Source organism: Bos grunniens, chromosome 7 (genome assembly GCF_055505025.1).
Source record: "Bos grunniens cultivar Pamir isolate PY7600 chromosome 7, Bosgru_T2T1.0, whole genome shotgun sequence".
In the NCBI taxonomy this organism is placed as follows: Eukaryota; Metazoa; Chordata; class Mammalia; order Artiodactyla; family Bovidae; genus Bos; species Bos grunniens.
Window position 1 is genome coordinate 82,010,091 of NC_141171.1, and position 23,509 is coordinate 82,033,599.

The 23,509-nt window shown below is 37.5% G+C and overlaps 1 protein-coding gene across 4 annotated transcripts in view; it reads left to right on the top strand.

Annotated features, from left to right (window-relative positions):
- Positions 1-23,509, top strand: part of ATG10 (autophagy related 10) — a 262,954-nt gene that overhangs the window by 24,580 nt on the left and 214,865 nt on the right. For 2 of the 4 annotated variants that reach the window (XM_086412856.1, XM_086412858.1), the window contains exon 3: positions 12,612-12,706. The exons of the other annotated variants lie outside the window; for them this stretch is intronic. In XM_086412856.1, coding sequence (XP_086268982.1) covers positions 12,612-12,706 — 95 coding nt within the window. The remainder of the gene's footprint in view (positions 1-12,611; positions 12,707-23,509) is intronic. 4 annotated transcript variants of the gene reach the window in all.

Here is a 23,509-nt window from a genome sequence, read left to right on the forward strand (position 1 = left end):
ACAGCCATCCCAACCTTCAGCAACCACCACCATCATGAGTCAGCAGCCATCAACATAAAGGCAAGACACTCCACCAGCAAAATGATTATGACTTGCTGAAGGCTTAGATGATGGTTAGCATTTTTTAGCAATAAAGTATTTTTTGTTTATATATTGTGTTTTTATACTTAATGTTATTGCTCACTTAATAGTCTACAGTATAGTATAAACATAACTTTTATATATACTGGGAGACCAAAAAAAATTTGTTTGACTCACTGTATTGTGATATTTGCTTTATTGTTAGTCTGGAACCCAGCCCTCTATATCTTGAAGGTATTTCTGTGTATATTTAAAAAACCCATGAGCTCATAATGTTAGAGAAGGAAGGGGGATAGAGAGTGGTCGAGAGAGAGAAAGAGAGGGACAAACAGGCAGACAGAGAGGAGCAGAACAGACTCCAAACCTAACTCGTTGGACACCATTGGGAGTATCTAGGGCATCAACTCCTTGGTCTGAAAATTGTTGGTTAAAGGAAAAGAAATAAGCATTTATCCTGCATGTCCTGTATGAACTATATTTCATGGTAACTAAATAGCCTAATTTGAAATGTGAAATTTTTCTGCCCACCCCCCCCCCCCGCTCCTAGAATTCCAATAAACATAAAAAGGGCAATTGTTGTTCAATCGTTATATCATGTCCAACTGTTTGTGGCCCCAGGGACTGCAGTATGACAGGCTTCCCTGTCCTTCACTATGTCATTGAGTTTGCTCAGATTCATGTCCATTCAGTCAGTGATGCTATCTAATCACCTCATCCTCTGTCACCCACTTCTTCTGCCCTCAATCTTTCCCAGCATCAGGGTCTTTTCCAATGAGTCTGCTCTTCACATCAGGTGGCCAAAGTATTAGAGCCTCAGCTTCACCATCAAGTCCTTCCAATGAATATTCAGGGTTGATTTCCTTTAGGATTGATTGGTTTTACCTCCTTGCAGTCCAAAGGACTCTCAGGAGTCTTCCCCAGCACCATGATTCCAAAGCATCAATTCTTCAGCACTCAGCCTTCTTTATTTTCCAACTCTCACATCCATACATGACTACTGGAAAAACCTTAGTTTTGACTAGATGGACCTTTGTGGGCAAAATGATGCTTCTGCTTTTTAATATGATGTCTAGCTTTTTGTCATAGCTTTCCTTCCAAGGAGCAAGCGTCTTTTAATTTAATGGCTGCAGTCACCATCCACAGTGATTTTGCAGCCCAAGAGAAGAAAATCTGTCACTGCTTCCACTTTTCTTACTTCTATTGGCCATGAAGTGATGGGGCCAGATACCATAATCTTAGTTTTTAGAATATTGAGTTTTAAGCCGGCCTTTTCACTCTCCTCTTTCACTTTCATCAAGAGGCTTTTTAGTTCTTCACTCTCTGCCATTAGGGTGGTATCATCTGCATATCTAAGATTGTTGATATTTCTCCCAGGAACCTTGATTCCAGCTTGTGATTCATCCAGCCTGGCATTTCACATGATATACTCTGCATATAAGTTAAATAAGCAGGATGACAATATACAGCCTTGTCATACTTCTTCCCCAATTTTAGAGTCATGTCCAGTTCTAACTGTAACTTCTTTGACCCAAATACAGGTTTCTCAGGAGACAGGCAAGGCAATCTGGTATTCCCATCTTTTTAAGAATTTTCCACAGTTTATTGTGATCCACACAGTCAAAGGCTTTAGCATAGTCTATGAAGCAGAAGTAGTTGTTTTTTTGAAATTTTCTTGCTTTCTGTTTGACCCAACAAATGTTGGCAACTTGATCTCTGGTTCCTCTGTCTTTTCTAAATCCAGCTTGAACATCTGGAAGTTCTTGGTTCACATACTATTGAACACTAGCTTGAAGGAGTTTGAGCATAACTTTACTAGCATGTGAAATTAGTGCAATTGTACAATAGTTTGAGCATTCTTTGGTGTTGCCCTTCTTTGGGATTGGAATGAAAACTGACTTCAATTAGAAAATCACCACTTTTCAGTCCCTAATGAAAGAAATTAGTCAATAATAATTAGTAGGTGAAAACATTAGATGAAAAGTTAATGTGGAATTTACAAAAGAGGGATTGAGCTATCATTATCTGAACCTAGTAATCGATCTTAGCTTTGCTGAAAATAGGGTGAAAGTGTTAGTTGCTCAGTCATGTCCGACTCTTTGTGACCCCATTGAGTATTGCCCAACAGACTCCTCTGTCCATGGAATTCTCCTGGCAAGAATTAAAGTGGGTTGCCCTTCCCTTCTCCAGGGGATCTTCCCCACCCAGGGATCAAATCTTGGTCTTCTGCATTGCAGGCAGATTCTTTACCATCTGAGCCAATAGGAAAGCCCCCAAATAGGGTATCCAGATATTATGTACTTTCTGAAGTTTTATAACATGTATCACAGACCACAGTCTATGAAATATTCTTGCCACCAAATATGAACCCAAATAGAACCAATCAAGGAAGTCAAGTGATAGAGGACCAAGTTAATTGACACCATGGGAAGCAAATAGAAAAATCTAGAAATCTAAAGGACAACTGACCCAGTTTCCTTATAAAGTTGATGGGAGGGTTAAGAAGTGAGGAGGAGGATTATATTTCTAATTATTTAGAATTAAGAACCAGGTGTTTTGGGGTTTTGTTTTTAAAATATCCTTGAGGCAGCAAGCAGCATGTTGTTCTAGTGAGGAAAACTAGTGTGCAGCTCAGGTCATGTGAGACTTACTATGGGAGGGTGAGGCTGGTTCAGGAAATGGGTCTGTTGACCATAAGCTAGGATGTCTTGACAGTGTCAGCTTGCTATGAAAGTTTCTCAGTCCTTACTTTCCTTTTCTGAATTTATCTTGTTGACCTGTAACAAAGAGTTTGTAGATTGAGAACAGTTTTGGGGCTGGTAAGTTACAATTAGTTCTTGAATTGCCACCAATTTAGACCACACTTGGAGTAGCACTACTCTAAATTAGTGGAAATTCAGGAACCATGCATTAATGTACTGTGTGAACCTTGTTTTGATCCTGACTCAAACAAAGCAACTGTAAAAGGACTTTTTGGGGGGGACAGTTGGGGATATTTGATTATGACTAAGGTGTAAAATGGTACTGATGAGGTTAGCAAAGAAAAAACACACCAGGGATAGATAAAGCAAATGTGGCAAAATCATGACATGTGTTGAATATGAGTAATGTGTATATAGGTTTGATTTTGGTACTGTTCTCTCTTTTATGTATGTTACATATGTGCTTCCTTTTGATGTCATAACAATTTATTCTTCACCCTAAACTTTATTTGTAATTACAAATGTTCTTACCCTTGTCTTAGATTCAGTACCCTTTTTGGGAATTTGTGTGGTTTAAAACTTCAAAGCAACTTGCTTTCTAAAATTTTTTCTTTTGTTTCGTGTTTTTACTTGCTAGATATGAGTAATTAGTTCTGTGATTCTACTTTTCACAGGTTATTGATAGAATAATTTCCCATGGTTTTTCAACTTACTCTCTCACTTTTGTATAGCAGAAACAGGAAAAGAGACCATTCAGATACTGAAAACAAAATATTCTACTAATCTTGAGATTAGATTTTATACAATTGACACTAGATTACTTTGTATGTTATTTTTAAAGAAGAATTAAAAGCCTTCTGCTCCCTTACCCCCACCCCTGCCCCATTAATCCCTGTCTCTTCAGTTAAATGTACTAGATTATATCTTGAAATTTCATATCAACACACTAGAAATATTTTGATCATTTCCCTAACAGCTTAGGAGCTGATTATTTAAAGGACTTATTTCCTAATTTATGTAGATGTAGAGTAAAAATTTTACATTTTACTTTATTCTTAGAAATTTAAAATTAAAATTTTTTTGATTCCTGATTTTTTAATTTCTTTTTAATTCCTTCTTTTTCAGTAGTCTTTCTGATTAATTCACATTGATTTTCTTAAAGCCCTTTACCATATCCTAATTACATCAAATTCGTATTTTTAAAATAGATTCTAAAACATTTCCATATTTTACTGTATTCCATCTTTTAACACTGTCTTACTAGAAAATTCACCCCACCCTTCCCATTTATTCTCCTACCCTGCTGAATTTCACACCTTGTTTATTTGCACAGCTACCTTTATACCTTCATTGGCGCTTCAGATGGTAAAGAATCTGCTTACAATGCAGGAGACCTGGGTTCGATCTGAAAGATCCCCTGGAGAAGGGAATGGCTACCCACTCCAGTATTCTTGCCTAGGAAATCCCATGGACAGAGGCATCTGTAGATCTGTAGTCCATGGGGTCACAAAGAGTCAGACATGACTGAGTGACTAACAGTCACCTTTAAGTGAACCTTAAAAGTGAATAAAGTGAAATACAGTGAACCTTTATTTTTAATGTCTTATTATGAAAAATTTTAAATATACAAAAGTAAAGAGGATAGTATAATGAATTCCCACGTACCTGTCACCTTACTTCTATAATTATCAACTCATAGCCAGGAACATACTCTTAAAGCATATGTGGCATATAGGAAGTGCCATAATATATCTCAATTTAATTAAGTTGGCTTTCTTTTTTCCCTCCCCTAGTTTGTCTTAAAATTATGGATTCTTCAAGTACACTCTAAATTTATTTATCATTAATATTAAATTAATGAATGAACTCAGGAAAAGACTCTAGAGACCTAAAATATTATTTCAAGAAATATTTATTTATTTTAAAAATTATAGGAGAATACCTATACATGACATAAAATATATCATCTTAACCATTTTTAAGTGTATAGCTCAGCAGACCAATGTGCAGTTCACATTGCTGTGCAACCAAGTTACTGAATTCTTTTCATCTTACAGAATCAAAACTCTACACACATTAAACACTAACTACTCATTCCCCTCCACCCTAACCTCTGGCAACCATCCTTCTACTTTCTATGAATTTGACTACTGTAGTTATCTCACATAAGTGGAATCAAACACTGTTTATCTTTTTGTGACTGTCATTTTGTTTAGCATGAAGTCTTCCAAATTCACCCATTATTTCTACAAATGTTGAGTTGGGATGTTAAGAAGTAGAGGACTAAACAGAGTTGGGGGTGAATTTCTGTTAAATGATGACATTTTGAATTATATGGCCTCATTCTGTTAAGAGATTTCACTTCTTTTATTTTGAAGCACAACATTATTAAGGAGGATTAAATGTATGTCTGATAAGACTAGATTTTCACCAGTCTCAAATTTGCTGATACTGTATAAATCCAACTGGATATTTCTATCAGAAACATAATCAAATTAGAAAGTAAATAGTGGAATTAATGGGGACTTCCCTATGGCTCAGTCGGTAAAGAAATCTGCCTGCAGTGCAGGAGACTACTTGAAATAAAATAAAATAAAATACAGGATACCTGGGTTTGATCCCTGTGTCAGGAAGATCCCTTGGAGAAAGAAATGGCAACCCACTGCAATATTTTTGCCCGGGAAATTCCATGGACAGAGGAGCCTGGTGGGCTGCAATCTCTGGGGTCACAAAGAGTCAGACACAGCTTAGTGACTAAACCAATAGAATTAATATCTTAAATACAGTTATTTTTCCTACCCGTTAATTTTTGTGATTTTTATACATTGAGCTGTTGGAATGAGGATTTTTATTTTAAAGGTGAAATATTAACTATCCCACTTTTTGATCTCTGTGTACGCAATATCCTTAGATTCCTTGCTAAAATTTAGTGACAGTTTTAAAGTTTATGAGAAGAATAGTCATTTCCTACAGGCTTCATAAGTATAATCTTTTTTTATGTCAAGTGAAGTGAAAGTCTCTCAGTTGTGTCTGACTCTTTGCAACCCCATGGACTATACAGTCCATGGAATTCTCTAGGCCAGAATACTGGAGTGGGTAGCCTTGCCTTTTTCCAAGGATCTTCCTAACCCAGGAAACGAACCCAGGTCTCCCACATTGCAGGTGGATTTTTTACCAGCTGAGCCACAGTTTTTTATGTGAGTAACAAATAAATGCATTTGTTGGTTTGAAATACTTAGTTTTGCTTAACTTTTATTTTTCTTCTTTCAGCTTATTAATTTTTTATATATCCCTGTATTAATCCTTTTTAGGGTGGTTGTGAGCCATTATTGCTGTTAGTTTTAGTATAATGCTGTATTTGCTCAAGTCATCTACTGTGAATTACTGACATATTGTTTCTGGCCCCAAATGTCTCTAGATAAAGATTAGATATATTGCCTTCACATAGTCTTTTGATTAGGCTGAAGTAGAGTTTTTTTTTTTTTTTTAGCTTATCTTTGGAGATTAGGAGAAAAATGCACTTGGAACAGCATGCTGTGTTTTTGTAATAAATATTGACTCATAGTCAGTTACACTAGATTTTTCATTCATAATTTATTGTGTGTTATGATATGATCTGTCACTTAAGCATATGCAAATCTTAAGCAATCATTTCAAGAAGAACAGGTTGTATCACTTGTGAATTAAATATTTTTGAACACCATTTTTAAAGCTTATCAAGAGTATCAGAGAAAGGAAAGCTGTAATACTTTATAAATTTATCAGTTGAATTTAAACAATGATAGTAATTGTGCACATCTAACACTTAAAAGCACATTTTTGGCTAACTGTGATGTTTGGGTTCATTGGGCAGACTGGCAGGGTGTATTTCGAAAAGCCTCCTAGAGAGTTAATATTGGTAAATTTATAAAGCTCAGTATCTGACCCACAGATTCAGATAGAATGGAATGGAGCTATCTCTCAAAGAGGGATCCACTTTAAGCGATGTCAAATAATATATGTATACATACACATGTACACACACATATCCTTTGACATTTATATTCTGAGATACATGTGTGTGTGTGTGTGTGTGTGTGTATGCTAAGTCTCTCCAGTCATAGCTCACTCTTTGTGACCCTATGGACTCTAGCCCATCAGTCTCCTCCATCCATGGGATTTCCCAGGCAAGAATACTGGAGTGGGTTGTCATTTCCTTCTCCAGGGAATCTTCCCAACCCAGGGATTGAACCCATGAGTGTCTCCTGCATTGCAGGCAGATTCTTTATTGCTGAGCTACCAGGGAAGCCCCATATATATAATACATATATATAATATAGTTAATAAACTATGCTATGCTATGCTAAGTCACTTCAGTCGTGTCCGACTCTGTGCGACCCCATAGACAGCAGCCCACCAGGCTCCCCTGTCCCTGGGATTCTCCAGGCAAGAACACGGGAGTGGGTTGCCATTTCCTTCTCCAATGCATGAAAGTGAAAAATGAAAGTGAAGTCGCTCAGTTGTGTCTGACTCTTAGCAACCCCATGGATTGCAGCCTAATAGGCTCCTCTGTCCAAGGGATTTTCCAAGCAAGAGTACTGGAGTGGGGTGCCATTGCCTTCGCCAAATAAACTATATATATATATATATAATTAATAAATTGATATATATATATATATCAGAATCTAGTTTATTAACTTATAATGAATAGAATTGTCAAATGAATCAGAATGCTTCTGTCATCACGATTCATTTTGTTTTGTAGGTGAACAAATCACAATTGCATGAATACAGAATGAGTACAAATTCTCATGTATAGTTGTATGAAACATTTAGTGGCACAATCTAAGAGTGGCATCATACATCTTGCTCTGCAGTAGGAATAATCTTACCATTTGAGGCCAAATTGTTTAAAGTATGTAGGGTAAAAATCTCTTTCTTAAACAGTGTAGTGGGCAACACCAGTATTTCCTCCACTGATCTTTTTTTTTTTTTGAGTTTTCATAACTGACCAGTCTCTTTTGGTTGCTGTTTGATTATAGTTAGACTGGGGAGCTGTTCTCTCTCTTTTAGGGTAATTTGCCCATCTGCTCTGATCTCTTATGAGTTAATTTCATGCTTGAACTCAGAAATGCTTATTTCAAAAGCCTTGGACTAGGCCTCCAGTTACAGACAACATTACCCTGATCTTTAATGTTTGGAGAGAGAGAAAAAAAAATCGTAAAAGAATCACATTACTCTAATACAATTGTGGTTGCTTTGCTGAATTTCCTTCACATGTAGGCTTTCATTTTTAGGTTCTCTTAAACATGTGTTACTGTATTTCCCAATTGGGATTTTAATGGTTGCTGTTTTAAATTTAAAATATTGGAGTGAAATTACGTATCTGCAACATTGTCTTTCCTTTTAGAAACAGAATAGATGCTCACTTTAAAGATTGATTCTGCTGGATATGTTTTGCAACTAGTTACCTAAATGAACTGTCTTACTACATCTAGTGCTTTTGAAAATAATGATTTGGTGCTTTCCATGTCATCTGACATAGCAAAAATATGGTTTCTTTTCCGATATTTATGGCTTCATTTTGTGACAATTTCCAGAACTAATTGTGTGCTGTAACAGCAATAACATGTATTCTTGCTTTATAGCATCACTTTGTAAGTATATAGCAGTCTTCTTTTCTTCATTTTGTGTCAGGATAACTTGAATAAATGAATAAACTTAGGCACCAAGATAACAATTGACTTGCCCAAGTTTGAGCTACAACTGAAGCAAGAACCCAGGTCTTTGAACACTACAATACCATATTTCATATATAATATTATTTTTCTAAATATTAATAATAGTCTTTATGCAAAGTTTAGTTACATAAGTGATCTCATACATTTTAGACTTCTGTATCCTCAAGCTTAATATAATCAAATTTGAGCTCATATCTTTCAACCTTTTCTCAGTTGAATTCTTTGTTTTAGTAGACGGCTCTACCATCATTCTGGCTCAGGCCATAAAACTGAAGAATTTTACATTCATTGTCTCCTCAATACCTAGACCTTTTGGATCATTATATTCACTTAAAAATCTCTCACATTGACTTACCTCTGCCTCCTCTGTCCTCCTTTTCCATTGCTACTGTTTTGGCTCAGACCGTTGTTTCTGCTTTCTGTCTCTGCTCTTGTACTCTGCCAACCTGACTTCCACCCTGCCAAAGTGATCTGTCTATAAAACACAATTCCAATCCATTACTCCCTGGTTAAAATCCTTAAGTGATGCTTTGTTATTTCAGGATATAGTTCAAGCTCCTTATCTAAGCATATGCAGCTCATGCCCCCAAAAGATATATTCTTTTGAGTCTGGCTTTGTTTGCTCAGCATTCATTTATGCATAGCTTTAGGGTCAGCAAGTGGACAGCAAGTTATGCTGGGACACCTGAGCATGATGGATGGAGTAAGACTTCCACCCTTCCTGAAGGACTGTGTGTGGGATGCGGAACACATTCAAATTTCAGACAGGTTTATACTCTGCCCTGCTTTCTAGTTTCTCCCATGTCCTCTGTTCATGTGAACAACCTCACCATCAGCCCAGGACTTGAAGACAGTGTAGTTTTCTTGAGATATGTGGGTGGGAGGCAGCCAGGGTTGTTAGCAGAGTTCAAGACCCTCTTGGTCTCTCTTTTCCAGGATCTACCTATTTTACCTTTTGGTTTTGTTGTTGGGAGGCTGCTTGTCCCAACTGGGATGGCTCCCTCAGACTTGCTCCTGAGATTGCTACTTCTGCTGGTGATGCTGCTAGACTGCATATTTTCATCTTTGGCTCCAAAACAATTTGAGTCTTTCCAGCCTTGAAGCTGCCCTAGCTTGCAGTCTAGGGAGACCGCTCGCCCCGACCACTGACCACAGGGGAGGGATAGTAGCAGCCCCAGGCAGGAGTGTCACAGAGTCCCACTGTTCTTACCCTAATTTCAGGAGTGTTTCATGAATAAGTGCTTCTTACTGTGTTTGATTTTGGTTGATTACCAGATTCCTGAAATGGTTACTTTTTAAAAATAATTTTGAACACTTTCAAAGTTGTTTTTTGGAGATTTGGCATCCAGTCTCCTGAGGCCACAGGGTGATTTTAATTTCCATTTTTCTAAAAACTAGTTCATTTGAGCACCTTTTCATGTTTGTTAGTTTATCATACGATCCTTTGTGATTTGTTTGGTTAAGTCTTTTGCCCATAATCACTAAATACTTTTTAGAGATTAAATTTAAGCAGATAGGTAACACTGACCCTAAGTTTGGCTTAGATGCCTTCTTCTTTTCTGTATTTTCATAGAACTGATGCATGGTTTTATATGGTGGTTATCTGTATCTGATTCTCCATGGTAGTCTCAAAGCTCCTTGACTACAGGAATTTTGTTTCTATATCCTTGGTGCTTAGCATAGTAAGCACTCTGTATGCATTTTTTAAAAATTGAATTAAAATCATATAAACTGGAATTCTGCCAGATTTTTTATTCGTGTAAATACATTTCATTATATTTCATTTCACAGTGGGTCATTGACTAGTATTTAAAAACCTATTTGTTTTATAAGAAATTTCATTTAGTAAGTAATATTCCTTATTAGTAGAATGAATCATTGGGTCCAGTGTTATTATGTAATGTCATCAGTGACTTCTAAGTTTATTGCTGCTAAACTCTGGTAAATTGTTTGATCTTTCAGTAGTATTTGACAAGGATTGATCATACTTTTCTCCTTGATATATTCATTTGGTATCCTTAGTCTTTTGATTTACTGCCTAAATTATTCTTCATTCTTTTTTAGTCTCCTTTTCTGTTTTTTCTTTTTTCCACAACCTCATAATGTTAGTGCTCAGGTCCTATTCTCTTGTTTAGCTAATCTCATGACCCTGGAGGTCATCATTTAAATTGTAACAAATGGTAATTACTCCTAAATGTATACCTCTTGTCCAGACTTCTCTCTTGAATTCCAGATTCATAAGGCCAACTTCTTACTTAATGTTTCTACTTTGATGTCTCCACTTAGTCTCAACATGTCCAAAATTAAACTCTAATAAATCTCCTCCCAGACTTTCTCCTTTCAACTGATGGCAATTCCAGTTTTTCAGTTGTTTGGACTACTGGAGATATCCTTCACTTCTGTATTTCTCTCTTATTCCCCATCCTGTTGCCTCCACCTTCTAGGTATTCTGATACCTAGAATCAGACCATTTCTCATTATCTCCCTTACTTCCCAGGTGGCTCGGATGTTAAAGAATCTGCTTGCAGCGCTGGGAGACATGGATTTGATTCCTGGGTCAGGGAGATCCTCTGGAGAAGGGCATGGCTACCCACTCCAGTATTCTTGCCTGGAGAATTACATGGACAGAGGAGCCTGGAGGGCTACAGTCCCTGGGATTGCAAAGAATCAGACATGACTGAATGACTGACACACACACACACCTGCTACTGCTCTGGTGAAGCATCAACTTTTACTAGAATTACGTTCCCAACCACCTAACCATCAGCCTGCTTCCACCCTTGTATTCCTATGGTGTAACCCATTTAAAATGGGAGTCATATTGTATCAGTCACTTCTCAATTCTAAGTGAAAGCCAAAGCATTTACAGTCACCTGTAAACTTTGTGATCTGCTCCCTCCGCACTCTCTTACTTTTCTGACATCACTTCCTACTTCCCTCCTTTCATTCACAACCATCCAGGCAAACTGACTTTCTTGCTGTTCCTCAAACACACCAGACAAACACTACCTCCTGGGCAGGGTCGGGGTTGGGGAGTGGTCTCTGAATTGACTGGGCCTTCTTTTAGAACATTCTTCTTCCAGATATGACTAACTGCTCCCGTTTCTCTGTCCTCCCATCCCATGTGTTCGCTCACATGTCACCTTCTTACTGAGGCTTCCCTGACCACCTTATTCAACATTTCACACTACTTGGTCTCCTTACCTACAGTCTTACTCCTGATTTTCCTTATTCTCCTCTACTCTTTTTCTCGTAATATTAGTCACCTTCTGTAACTTACTTTTTTTTTTTTTAATACCTTCAGTGAGTTTATTTTTTTAGACTCATTTTCTTTTTTTGAGAAGTATAGAACAAAATACAATTATTAGAGGACAGCTCAGTTCAGTTCAGTTGCTCAGTCGTGTCTGACTCTTTTCAACCCCAGGAACCACAACACGCCTGGCCTGCCTGTCCATCACAAACAGCCAGAGTCCACCCAAACCCATGTCCACTGAATCGGTGATGCCATCCAACCATCTCATCCTCTGTTGTTCCCTTCTCCTCCTTGCCCTCCATCTTTCCCAGCATCAGGGTCTTTTCAAATGAGTCAGCTCTTCACATCAGGTGGCCAAAGTATTGCAGTTTCAGCTTCAACATCAGTCCTTCCAATGAACACCCAGGACTGATCTCCTTTAGGATGGACTGATTGGATCTCCTTGCAGTCCAATGGACTCTCAAGAGTCTTCTCCAACACCACAGTTCAAAAGCATCAATTCTTCGGCGCTCAGCTTTCTTTTTAGTCCAACTCTCACATCCATACATGACCACTGGAAAAACCATAGCCTTGACTAGATGGACCTTTATTGACAAAGTAATGTCTCTGCTTTTGAATATGCTATCTAGGTTGGTCATAACTTTCCTTCCAAGGAGTAAGCATCTTTTAATTTCATGGCTGCAGTCACCATCTGCAGTGATTTTGGAGCCCCAAAAAACAAAGTCAGCCAATGTTTCCACTGTTTCCCCATCTATTCGCCATGAAGTGATGGTACTGGATGCCATGATCTTAGTTTTCTGAATGTTGAGCTTTAAGCCATCTTTTTCACTCTTCATTTTCACTTTCACTTTCATCAAGGTTCTTCAGTTCTTCTAAACTGTCTGCCATTAGAGGACAGCTGCTCTACAATACTGTGTTGGCCTCTGCCACACATCAGCACAAATCAGCTACAGGTATACATATTATGTTTATTGTTTAATGTCTCTTTTCTACTGTTTAATCTATGAGGATAGAGATCTTTGTTTGCTGATATGCCCAAAGCAGCTGGAATATCACTGGGTATAAAGTAGATACACAGACATATTTGTTAAACGAATGATTGAATATCTGACTTTCTGGGAAAAAAATATCTACACTTTGAAGAATTTTATTAGACAAAAAGTTTTATTTGAAAAAATATGAGAAATTTTAAAAAATGCCAATGTTCTTCTTTTATCCCTTAATTGATGAATTAGGATCCATGAAAACACCATAAAATTTACATAAAAAGTTAATAAGTATCATTCAAATAACCTCTTCAGGGCAGTCTTTTTAATAAAACTGGCATTTCTGTATAAATGGAATTTTCTATAATGATATGCAGTATAGTAGAATTTAATGCATACTTTAGATTTTAAAATAACCATGTAACAGTGTGTTGAGTGGGACCTTTTTATCTTGTTCCCGATTTGCAGCTAAGGCCCCAAGCTGAGGACAAAAGACTTTGAATAACTAATTTTCTATATTTGGATAGCTATGAATAATCTACTAGCCACTGGGGCCAGAAACTTGCCTGCAGAGACTGCTCAGAGGAACCATTCCTGAAGAACTGGCATTTTCCACCCTATTCCAATATGAGAATAGAATTCAGCAGAGCAGAAATGCACAGTTTGTAATGAGAAATGATTCCCTCCCTCCCAAATTTCTTTTAGTTCCCCAAAGAACCACTTGTAAAGAGTATGGGGTACTTTCAAGTTGGGAGGGGGGTCATTCATTGTTTGGTTGAACATTTGTTTCTCCATGGACTTGCTGATCTGCCATGTTTTTTTTTTTTTTTTTTTGCTGGAGCAGGACTAAAGGGAATTGATGGTAGTAGTTGGGGGCAGAGGATACTGTTTAATCTGTTTAATATGGTCACTTCATAGAGTAGCTGTGCTGAACCTAGTTTTTCCTTGTCCTGCTCAGGCCAGGAGGGTGTAGAGGGACCTCAGCAGTGGAAAAGGACAGATAGTTACTGTCTAGATCAGGTAAATGTCCCTGTAGGATCTTCTGAAGAGCCCATTTAATCACTCATGAAGGAGCTAGCAGCTACATGCCTGCCATTTGCAGGAGCAGTGACACCCAGTCATTGTCAGCCAGAGGAGCAACAGCAGACAACAAAGAGAGGACTGTGACTGCATATAGTTGAGTAAGGGGAAGATCTTCTTTCCTACTTCCAGTTTTCAAGCCATGGGCTTCTGGAAGAAGTAGTGAGAGGCAGCTTTCTCTGAGCAGGACAATGCTTCTTTTCTCCATTCTAAGCTGCAGAGACTGTGGGTTGAACTACAGGGAAAAAAGAGCTTCAAATTCATTTTGAGCCTGAAATCTTCAAAATAGCAAAAATAATACAAGATTGAGTCTTAATTATCTGAAGTTTCAAATTCTAATAACTGAAAGCATCTAAAAAGTATAGAATGGAACCAAATTGTTTTTAAGGATCCCTAATATATCAGTTGTGGGCTTTCCTGGTGGCTTAGTGGTAAAGAACCCACCTGCCAATGTAGGAGATGCAGGTTCGATCCCTAGTTCTGGAAGATCCCCTGGAGAAGAAATGGCAACCCACTCCAGTATTCTTGCCTGGGAAATCCCATAGACAGGGGAGCCTGGTGGGCTACAGTCCATGGGTCACAAAGAGGTTGGACACAACTTGTTGACTAAACAACAATAGCAACAATATATCACTTAGGTATTACAGCATAATAAATCATTATAAAACTTAGTGGTTTAAAACAACCACCATTTATTATTTCTCAAATATCTACCAGTTGGCCGGACTATTCTGCTGACCTATGGTAGGCTCAGTTGATGTCCACAGGGCTTACTTAGGTATGTACGAGATTGGCCAAAATGTTCCATTGGGTTTTTCCATAACGTCTCATGGAAAAACCCAATGAACTTTTTTTGGCCAACTCAATACAATCCAGCTGAGTATTGGCTTGGAGCTGGCTTGTCTAAGAGGGCCTCACAAAGAAGCGTGATTCAGCCTGGTTCTGTGTTTCAGCAGGTTGGCCTGAACTTGTTCTCATGGCAGTGGTTAGGGTCCAAATGAAGAAAGTAGAAACACTCAAGCACTCTTGCAGACCTCCACTTGAGCTTTTCTTGGGTGGAGGTGGGGTCAAGCTCAGAGTCAGTGTGGAAAGGCACTGCTGAAGGACAACGATATAGGGAGGTGTAAAAAATTGGGCTCACTAAGGGTCGCAAAGAGTCGGACATGACTGAGCAACTGAACAACAACAACAAAGACAATTGATCAGCAACACTTATCAAGTGAGAAAGAAGATTCCACACAGGAGTGCTAAGAGCAGTTACTGGAAAAAATAAATCCCTTTCATACTTTTGCTCTGAGAAGTAGATCCCTTAATCATTGATTATAATTGATTTGAACTACATAGGCTCTTAAGACAGAGACTGTTTCTTCTGTATATTCTTTCTAATGTATGAGTTTACCCCAATCTTTAAATATTTAAAGATTGAGTTTACTCCAGCCTTTAAAGTCATTGTTTAAAGATTCTGATGTTTTAATTTGGGAGGTCACACTGAATTTGAATATATGTAATCTACACAATAGATCGGTTGGTAATATCTAAATTCATATACAGAAAATGTGTGGAATTTGGAGATGAATGGCAGAAGGTATAACAAGGAAAGTTATAAGAGGTTGCCTCTGGGTAGGCTGACCAGAGAATGGGGAGGAATAAAAAGGGGGTTACTGATTTTTGTTATAACTGCTTTTTAGTACAGCTTGACTTTTTAAATTATGTACTAAATTATTTTGATTAAAATGAGTAAAGTTTTTTTTCTAAAGAGAAAAGTCCATTTTCAAAGCACCATCATTGTGCTGTTATTTACATATAATATCTCATTTAATTTAATCCCCACAACATCTCTATGAGTTAGCAGTTATTGTATCTACTTCAGATGAGGCATGGGGGCCTAGAGAAGTTAGTGACTTGTCCAAGGTTACCTGGTCTTTATGTAAAAGGCAGTGTCAGGGTTGGAACCAACGTGTGTCTGCTTCTAAGGACTATGGACTTAACCCTCAGCTTGCAGTTTAATACTGAGTTCATCTAACTCAGTTAGAAGCTAAAGTTTAATCTGCTCTATACCAGAGGCCCATGTTATTTTGTAGCTGAGAGAAGAGAACTGGGATATATATATTTTTCTTCCTACTTTGAAATTTTAGTTGCTTCTTAAAAACACCTAGGCTTGATATGGAAAAATAGCAGTTGAGCAAATTCTTCCAGTGAGAATATGATGACTATCTGGCATGTCTAAATTTGCTCTGAGGAAAAAGCTTTTATTTAATAATTTCAGTATTAGATGCTTGGATTTTAGATATTGGATTATAGTAACACCGATGTTTAGATTTTTATTAAAAGGTCTATTTGTAATAAAGAAAAGCATTTATAGTTAGGAGTTTGATTAAGATGAACTGTTTTGTTTTCATGAATTTTTCAAGTTATCAGTATCCAGCTGTATTAGCTTTAGGTGTTAAATTTGGTACAAACTTCATATACTAATTGCCCTTAACAGTTTGCTGTAGATATTTACTGCAAAATGTCATTGAAAAGACAGATTTAATGTATTAGTTTAGTATACATGGTGATTTAAAGATTAAAATATGTTAAATAAACTGTGTTAGAAATTATAAATAAACTAAAATGAGTAAAATTATCCTTAAATTGTTAAACAAGTCTTCACATTTAATGTTACATTAATGAGTTTTGTACAGAGACTGTTTAGAATAAAATCTCTTTTTCATCAGATATTGCACATATGCCTTCACTGTTTGCTTTTCTTCAAAGTAAAACTTAATGAAACAGCTAATAAAACCCAATTTTGCTCCTGATTCTCAAAAGAGGCAAGCCCTTGAAGTGCACCCACTGTTTATTCTTTTGCACTGGTTTTTGCTACTTTTCAGCATGTAAATTTTCCTGTAATGGAAAACAGTCAAAGCTATTAAACCGTTTCTTCCAAGTTTTATAAACCCAGTGTTTATTTCTTATTTGTAAAGCAATTGCACAATGGAAACATGCTTTGCACACATACAGAGATGTTTTGTTTGGTCTCAGATCTTCATGTTCACCTCCTGCTGACTTCAGGAGGGTGTAGTGCATGTGCATTTAAATAGATCTTTATTATGTAAATAATCAAGAACCAGAGTATGGGTTTTAACTACCCTAAAAAAATGAGAGGTTTCAAAATGAAAGGCACATGTAAAACACCTAGACTGTGTTACTCTCATAAACCTGAAAGTATATTCGATTAGTGAATGGCTTATGAAAAAAGATCATCTTCTATGGATTAGAAATCTATAGATGGCAGATGTGTATATACCCCAAGTGGCTTTCTCAATAACCATAGCATATGGCATTCTCTATCTTCGTGCATCTTTATGGGGAGGATTGTTTGCCTCTGGTGATAGGATGGAGGTAGATATTTGGGTTGGGATAAGAGAGGCAGTGCTACTCAGTGTGGTCCTATATTGGTACCAATGCAAGAGACAAGTAAAGAAATTGAAAACAAGTACTTAGAAACTTGTGAGTAATTTGACAGAGTAATTTTATATCTGTCAAATATAATTTTAAAAAAAGATACTGATTATGGAAGAGGCTATGCATGAGTGGGGGCAGGGGATTTATAGGAAATCTCTGTACCTTCATTTCAAATTTGCTGTGAACCTAAAAGTACTCTAAAAAATAGTTCTTCTTCTTCTTCTTCTTCTTTTTTTTAGTTGGGGCTCATATTTTGTATGCTTTGGATTTTTCAATTTAATTTTTTTTTCCTGGTAATTCATTTTTAGTGTTTTTCACAAAAGTATGTCTATGACAGATTGGAAATAAAAATCCTGATCTTTCACCACAGATGGTTTGAAAAGCATTTGGTCTAAGATGAGATTTTCAAATGTTGATTTATGTCCTTTTGCCCCATTATATAACATTAGATATTAAAATTTGAATAAAAAGTAATTCCCATACTCTCACAAAACAGCTTGATGACATCAAATGGTTAATGAGCTAAGTGCTGGAAAGTGGAACCTGAAGTGGAAATATCCTTTAAATATTATTTAATTTTGGTTGTACTGGCTCTTTGTTGTTGCATGTGGGCTTTCTATAGTTGTAGTGAGCAGGGGCTGCTCTTTGTTGTGGTGTGTGGGCTTCTCATTGAGGTGGCTTCTCTTGTTGAGGAGCACAGGCTCTAGGCACATGGGCTTCAGGAGTTGTGACACATGGGCTCTGTAGCTGTGGCTCGTGAGCCTTAGTTGCTCCACAGCATGTGGAATCTTCATGGGCCAGAGATTGAACCCAAGTCCTCTGCACTGGCAGGAGGACTTTTATCCACTGTACCATCAGGGAAGTCCTGAAGTGGAGCTATTCTGATTCCTATGAAGAGCAGGTCCTTATGCTCTAGTGACCATTGAGTGAAAGTTGGTGTTGATATTCTCATAAGAAAATCTAGTAAGAAAAACCTGACTAGACTCTTGTGTCCAAATGGAAGTAGGGCCTTGCCAAAATATATTTTTAAAGATTAGGGTAGATTTGGACTTCCTTCGTGGTCCAGTGGTTAACACTCTGTGTTTCCATTGTAGGGGTCACAGATTCTTTCTACCCCTGGTTGGGGAACTAAGATGTGTATGCTCTGTTCAGTTCACTCAGTCGTGTTTGACTCTTTGTGACCCCATGGACTGCAGCATGCCAGGCTTCCCTGTCCATCACCAGCTCCCGGAGCTTGCTCAAACTCATGTCCATCAAGTCGGTGATACCATCCAACCATCTCATCCTCTGTCGTCCCCTTCTCCTCCTGCCTTCAATCTTTCCCAGCATCAGGGTCCTTTCCAAAGAGTCAGTTCTTCACATCAGGTGGCCAAAGTATTGGAGTTTCAGCTTCAGCATCAGTCCTTCCTATGAATACCCAGGACTGATTTCCTTTAGGATTGACTGGTTTGATCTCCTTGCAGTCCAAGGAACTCTCAAGAGTCTTCTCCAATATAACATTTCAAAAGCATCAGTTCTTTAGTGCTCAGCTTTTCTTTATGGTACAACTCTCACATCCATACGTGACTACTGCAAAAACCATAGTTTAGACTAGACGGACCTTTGTTGGCAAAGTAATGTTTCTGCTTTTCAATATGCTGTCTATGTTGGTCATAGCTTTTCTTCTAAGGAGCAAGTGTCTTAATTTCATGGCTGCAGTCACCATTTGCAGAGATTTTGGAGCCCCCCCAAATAAAGTCTCTCACTGTTTCCACTGTTTCCCCATCTATTTGTCATGAAGTGATGGGACTGGATGCCATGATCTTACTTTTCTGAATGTTGAATTTTAAGCCTACTTTTTCACTCTGCTATTTAACTTTTATCAAGAGGCTCTTTAGTTCTTCGTTTTCTGCCATAAGGATGGTATCATCTGCTTATCTGAGGTTATTGATATTTTTCTGGCAGTCTTGATTCCAGCTTGTGCTTCATTCAGCCCAGCATTCTGCATGATGTACTCTGTAAATGAGTTAAATAAGCAGGGTGACAATATACAGCCTTGACATACTCCCTGTCCTATTTGGAACCAGTCTGTTGTTCCATGTCCAGTTCTAACAGTTGCTTCTTTCCTGCATACAGATTTCTCAGGAGGCAGATAAAGTGATCTGGTATTCCCATCTCTATAAGAATTTTCCATAGTTTGTTGTGATCCACACAATCAAAGGCTTTGGCGTATTCAGGAAAGCATAAATGGATATTTTTTCTGGAGCTCTCTTGCTTTTCTAATGATCCAGCGGATGTTGGCAATTTGATCTCTGGTTCCTCTGTCTATGCTCTGTAGCATGCCCGCCCCCCGCCCCCCACCCCCCCCCCCCGCGCCAGTAATCACAGTAGGTTTTAGGGGGAAAAAAGGAAAGAACAGAGAAAGTTGAGTTATGTACTTTGTGGCAATTTTGATGGATCAGAAACTTTGGACCACAGTAATAGGATATAATGTGGGCCTGGACAACACAGAAGAGGTAGTAATGGAAGAGCATCAGCTGACAAGTTTCGTTTACTTCTCACTTTCACTTAGTGTATCTTAGTGCTACTAAAAACCATTTTGAGGCATGCCTCTTCTTATGCATTTTATTCATCGCTGATACCTGGACAAGCAATCAGAATATAAAGTTTAGATTTATGTTATGTAACCTCAAGTCATAAAAATGTTCATAGGTCATAGAAATAGGGGTTTAGAAGGTCATATCATTCACCTTGTTGCAAATGCTGTTTCTGTTAAGATTGCTTATGATGCATTAGTTTTTTGGTAGCCACTCTCTGGGTCTTGCCTTTGAGAATGGGGTGTGCCATAAGGGAGATGTCCTGAGCATAGCATGCAAGAAGCATAGGTCTCAATCCCTGATGGAGCTGGGATGAGACTTACCCAGAGGACTGTCTAAGAATATGCTGAGTTTGGTAGAGAGATAAACTGATACAGGAGAAAGCTGAAAGTTGACTTACTAGATCAGAGCTTCCTAATTGCCATGCCATGTACATTGCTGTGCCGTGCACAGGTTACGGGTTAATTCAAGATACTACGGTCCTTGTGTTTTGTACACTTGTTCGGAAATTTATAGTAATTAAAATGATATTTGAGTTCCATTTGAGTAGTTCCCTATGTAAACTCTATAAATTCAATAATTATTTTGGACCGAAAAGCTTTAGTTGTGGTACTTGTGGCCTGGAAGTTCTCTATAGTATCCACATCACATTATACATACCCTTGACATTAGATCTGGAGTCATTTCAGTATGTCTGATTATAAGCTTGTGATATATTTATTAGTAAGCTTTTAAAAATTCTTAAAATTGTGATAACAAAAGTATATAAAACATAAAGTATACCATTTTTAGCATTTACATTAAAATATTTTTAAATTATGGGAAAAAATATTAACCCATTTTTAAGTGGCCCAGAACTGTACAAAAAAGATAATGACCCAAATAATCACAATGGTATGATCACTCACCTAGAGCCTGACATCCTGGAATGCGAAGTCAAGTGGGCCTCAGGAAGTATCACTACAAACAAACCGAGTGGAGGTGATGGAATTCCAGTTGAGCTATTTCAAATCCTAAAAGATGATGCTGTGCAAGTGCTGCACTCAATATGCCAGCAAATTTGGAAAACTCAGCAGTGGCCATAGGACTGTAAAAGGTCAGTTTTTATTCCAATCCCAGGGAAAGGCAATGCCAAAGATGTTTAAACTACTGCACAATTGCACTCATCTCACATGCTAGCAAAGTAATGCTCAAAATTCTCCAAGCCAGGCTTCAGCAATGTGTGAACTGAGAACTTCCAGATGTTCAAGCTGGATTTAGAAAAGGCAGAGGAACCAGAGATCAAAGTGCCAACATCCACTGGATCATCAAAAAACCAAGAGAGTTCCAGAAAAACATCTATTTCTGCTTTGTTGATTATGCCAAAGCTTTTGACTGTGTGGATCACAATAAACTGTGGAAAATTCTGAAAGAGATGGGAATACCAGACCACCTGACCTGCCTCTTGAGAAATCTGTATGTAGGTCAAGAAGCAACAGTTAGAACTGAAGGTGGAACAACAGACTGATTCCAAATAGGAAAAGCAGTATGTCAAGGTTGTATACTGTCACCCTGCTTATTTAACTTATTTGCAGAGTACATCATGTGAAATGCCAGGCTGGATGAAACACAAGCTGGAATCAAGACTGCCGGGAATAATATCAATACCCTCAGATATGCAGATGACACCACCCCTATGGCAGAAAGCGAAGAACTAAAGAGCCTCTTGATGAAAGTGAAAGAGGAGAGTGTAAAATCTGGCTTAAAACTCAACATTTAAAAAATGAAGGTCATGGCATCCAATCCCATCAGTTCATGGCAAATAGATGAGAAAACAATGGAAACAGTGAGAGACTTTATTTTGGGGGGCTCCAAAATCACTGTAGATGGTGACTGCAGCCATGAAATTAAAAGACAGTTGCTCCTTGGAAGAAAAGCTATGACCAACCTAGATAGCATATTAAAAAGCAAAGACATTAATTTGCTGACAAAGGTCTGTCTAGTCAAAGCTATGGTTTTTCGGGTAGTCATGTATGGATGTGAGAGTTGGACTATAAAGAAAGCTGAGCGCCCAAGAATTGATGCCTTTGAACTGTGGTGTTGGAGAAGACTCTTGAGAGTCTCTTTGACTGCAAGGGGATCCAATCAGTCCATCCTAAAGGAAATCAATCCTGAATATTCATTGGAAGGACTGGTGCTAAAGTTGAAACTCCAGTACTTTGGCCACCTGATGTGAAGAAATGACTCATTGGAAAAGGCTCTGATGCTAGGAAAGATTGAAGGCAGGAGAAGAAGGGGACGACAGAGGATGAGATGGTTGGATGGTATCACCGACTTGATGGACATGAGTTTAAGCAAGCTTAGGGAGCTGACGATGGACAGGAAAGCCTGGCGTGCTGCAGTCCATTTGGTCGCAGGGAGTTGGACACCACTGCGCAACTCAACTGAACTCAACTGGAAAGTAGTACATTTTGGTAGTGTTCAGTACATTCATATTGTTGACAGTCATTACTAGTGCCCTTCTCCAGTACTTTTTCATTTTGGTAAACTGAAACTCTTTACTCACAAAATAACTCCTTCCACCCAGGCCCAGTAACCACCATTCTACTTTCTTTTCTATGAACTTGACTGCTACCTCATTTAAGTGGAATCATGTATTTGCCCTTTTACAACTGGTTTATTTTGCTTTAGCATAATGTCCTCAGGGTTCATTCATGTTATAGTATATGTTATAATTTTCTTCCTTCTTAAGGCTGAATAATATTGTAAATATACTATGTTTTATTTATTCATTCATCTTTTGATGGATATTTGCATTGCTTCCATCTTTTAAGATTTTTTTTAATGTATGTAAATATTTTAATTTTAATTTTAATTTAGTTTGGTATCAACATCATCACCATCATTTTATAATTTTTCTGACTTAGAGCTTATATATGATCATTTTTATTACTTTTATTATCATTTTCTCATACTGTTACTAAATAAAACATTAATTCTGTTGCTTTTTAATTTGCTTACTTACTTTACTTGGTTTTTGCTTTTGGTGTTAATAATTAGCCAAAATCACATTCTTGTTAGAATTTTATAATAATATATGTTTGTTTTTTGAAATTAAAAAAATGTTTTTAAAAATTCAGATAATAATGTAATTTAATTAAGGTGACTCATTGAAAGGCTTTCTAGTTTCAGAAAATAAATTGTCAAAATATTTTAATCATATACAAGTTTATGCATTATATTTATTTTTAAAATATTTCAAAGTTTTAATTTTTTGGAGTGAACAAAAGGCAATGATTATTCATTTGAGTTTACATGAAGTTTGTTTTTAAAACTTTAATTAGCATAGATTTCCTATTTCTGTAAGTAGATTTTATGTAGTTGTAAAAGCCTATTGGCCCTATTATTTCTTCTAATATTTATTCATATATTAGTTAATTGTAATATTTTAAGGACTTCTGTGGCTAAGACAGTAAAGAATCTGCCTGCAATGCAGGAGACCTGGGTTGATCTCTGGGTCAGGAAGATCCCCTGGAGAAGGGAATGTCTACACACTGTTGTATTCTTGCCTGGAGAATTCCATGGACAAAGGATCCTGGCAAGCTACAGTCCATGGGATCACGGAGTTGGACACAACTGAGTGACTAACACTCTCACTTTCATAATATTTAAAGAATATTTAAATTTT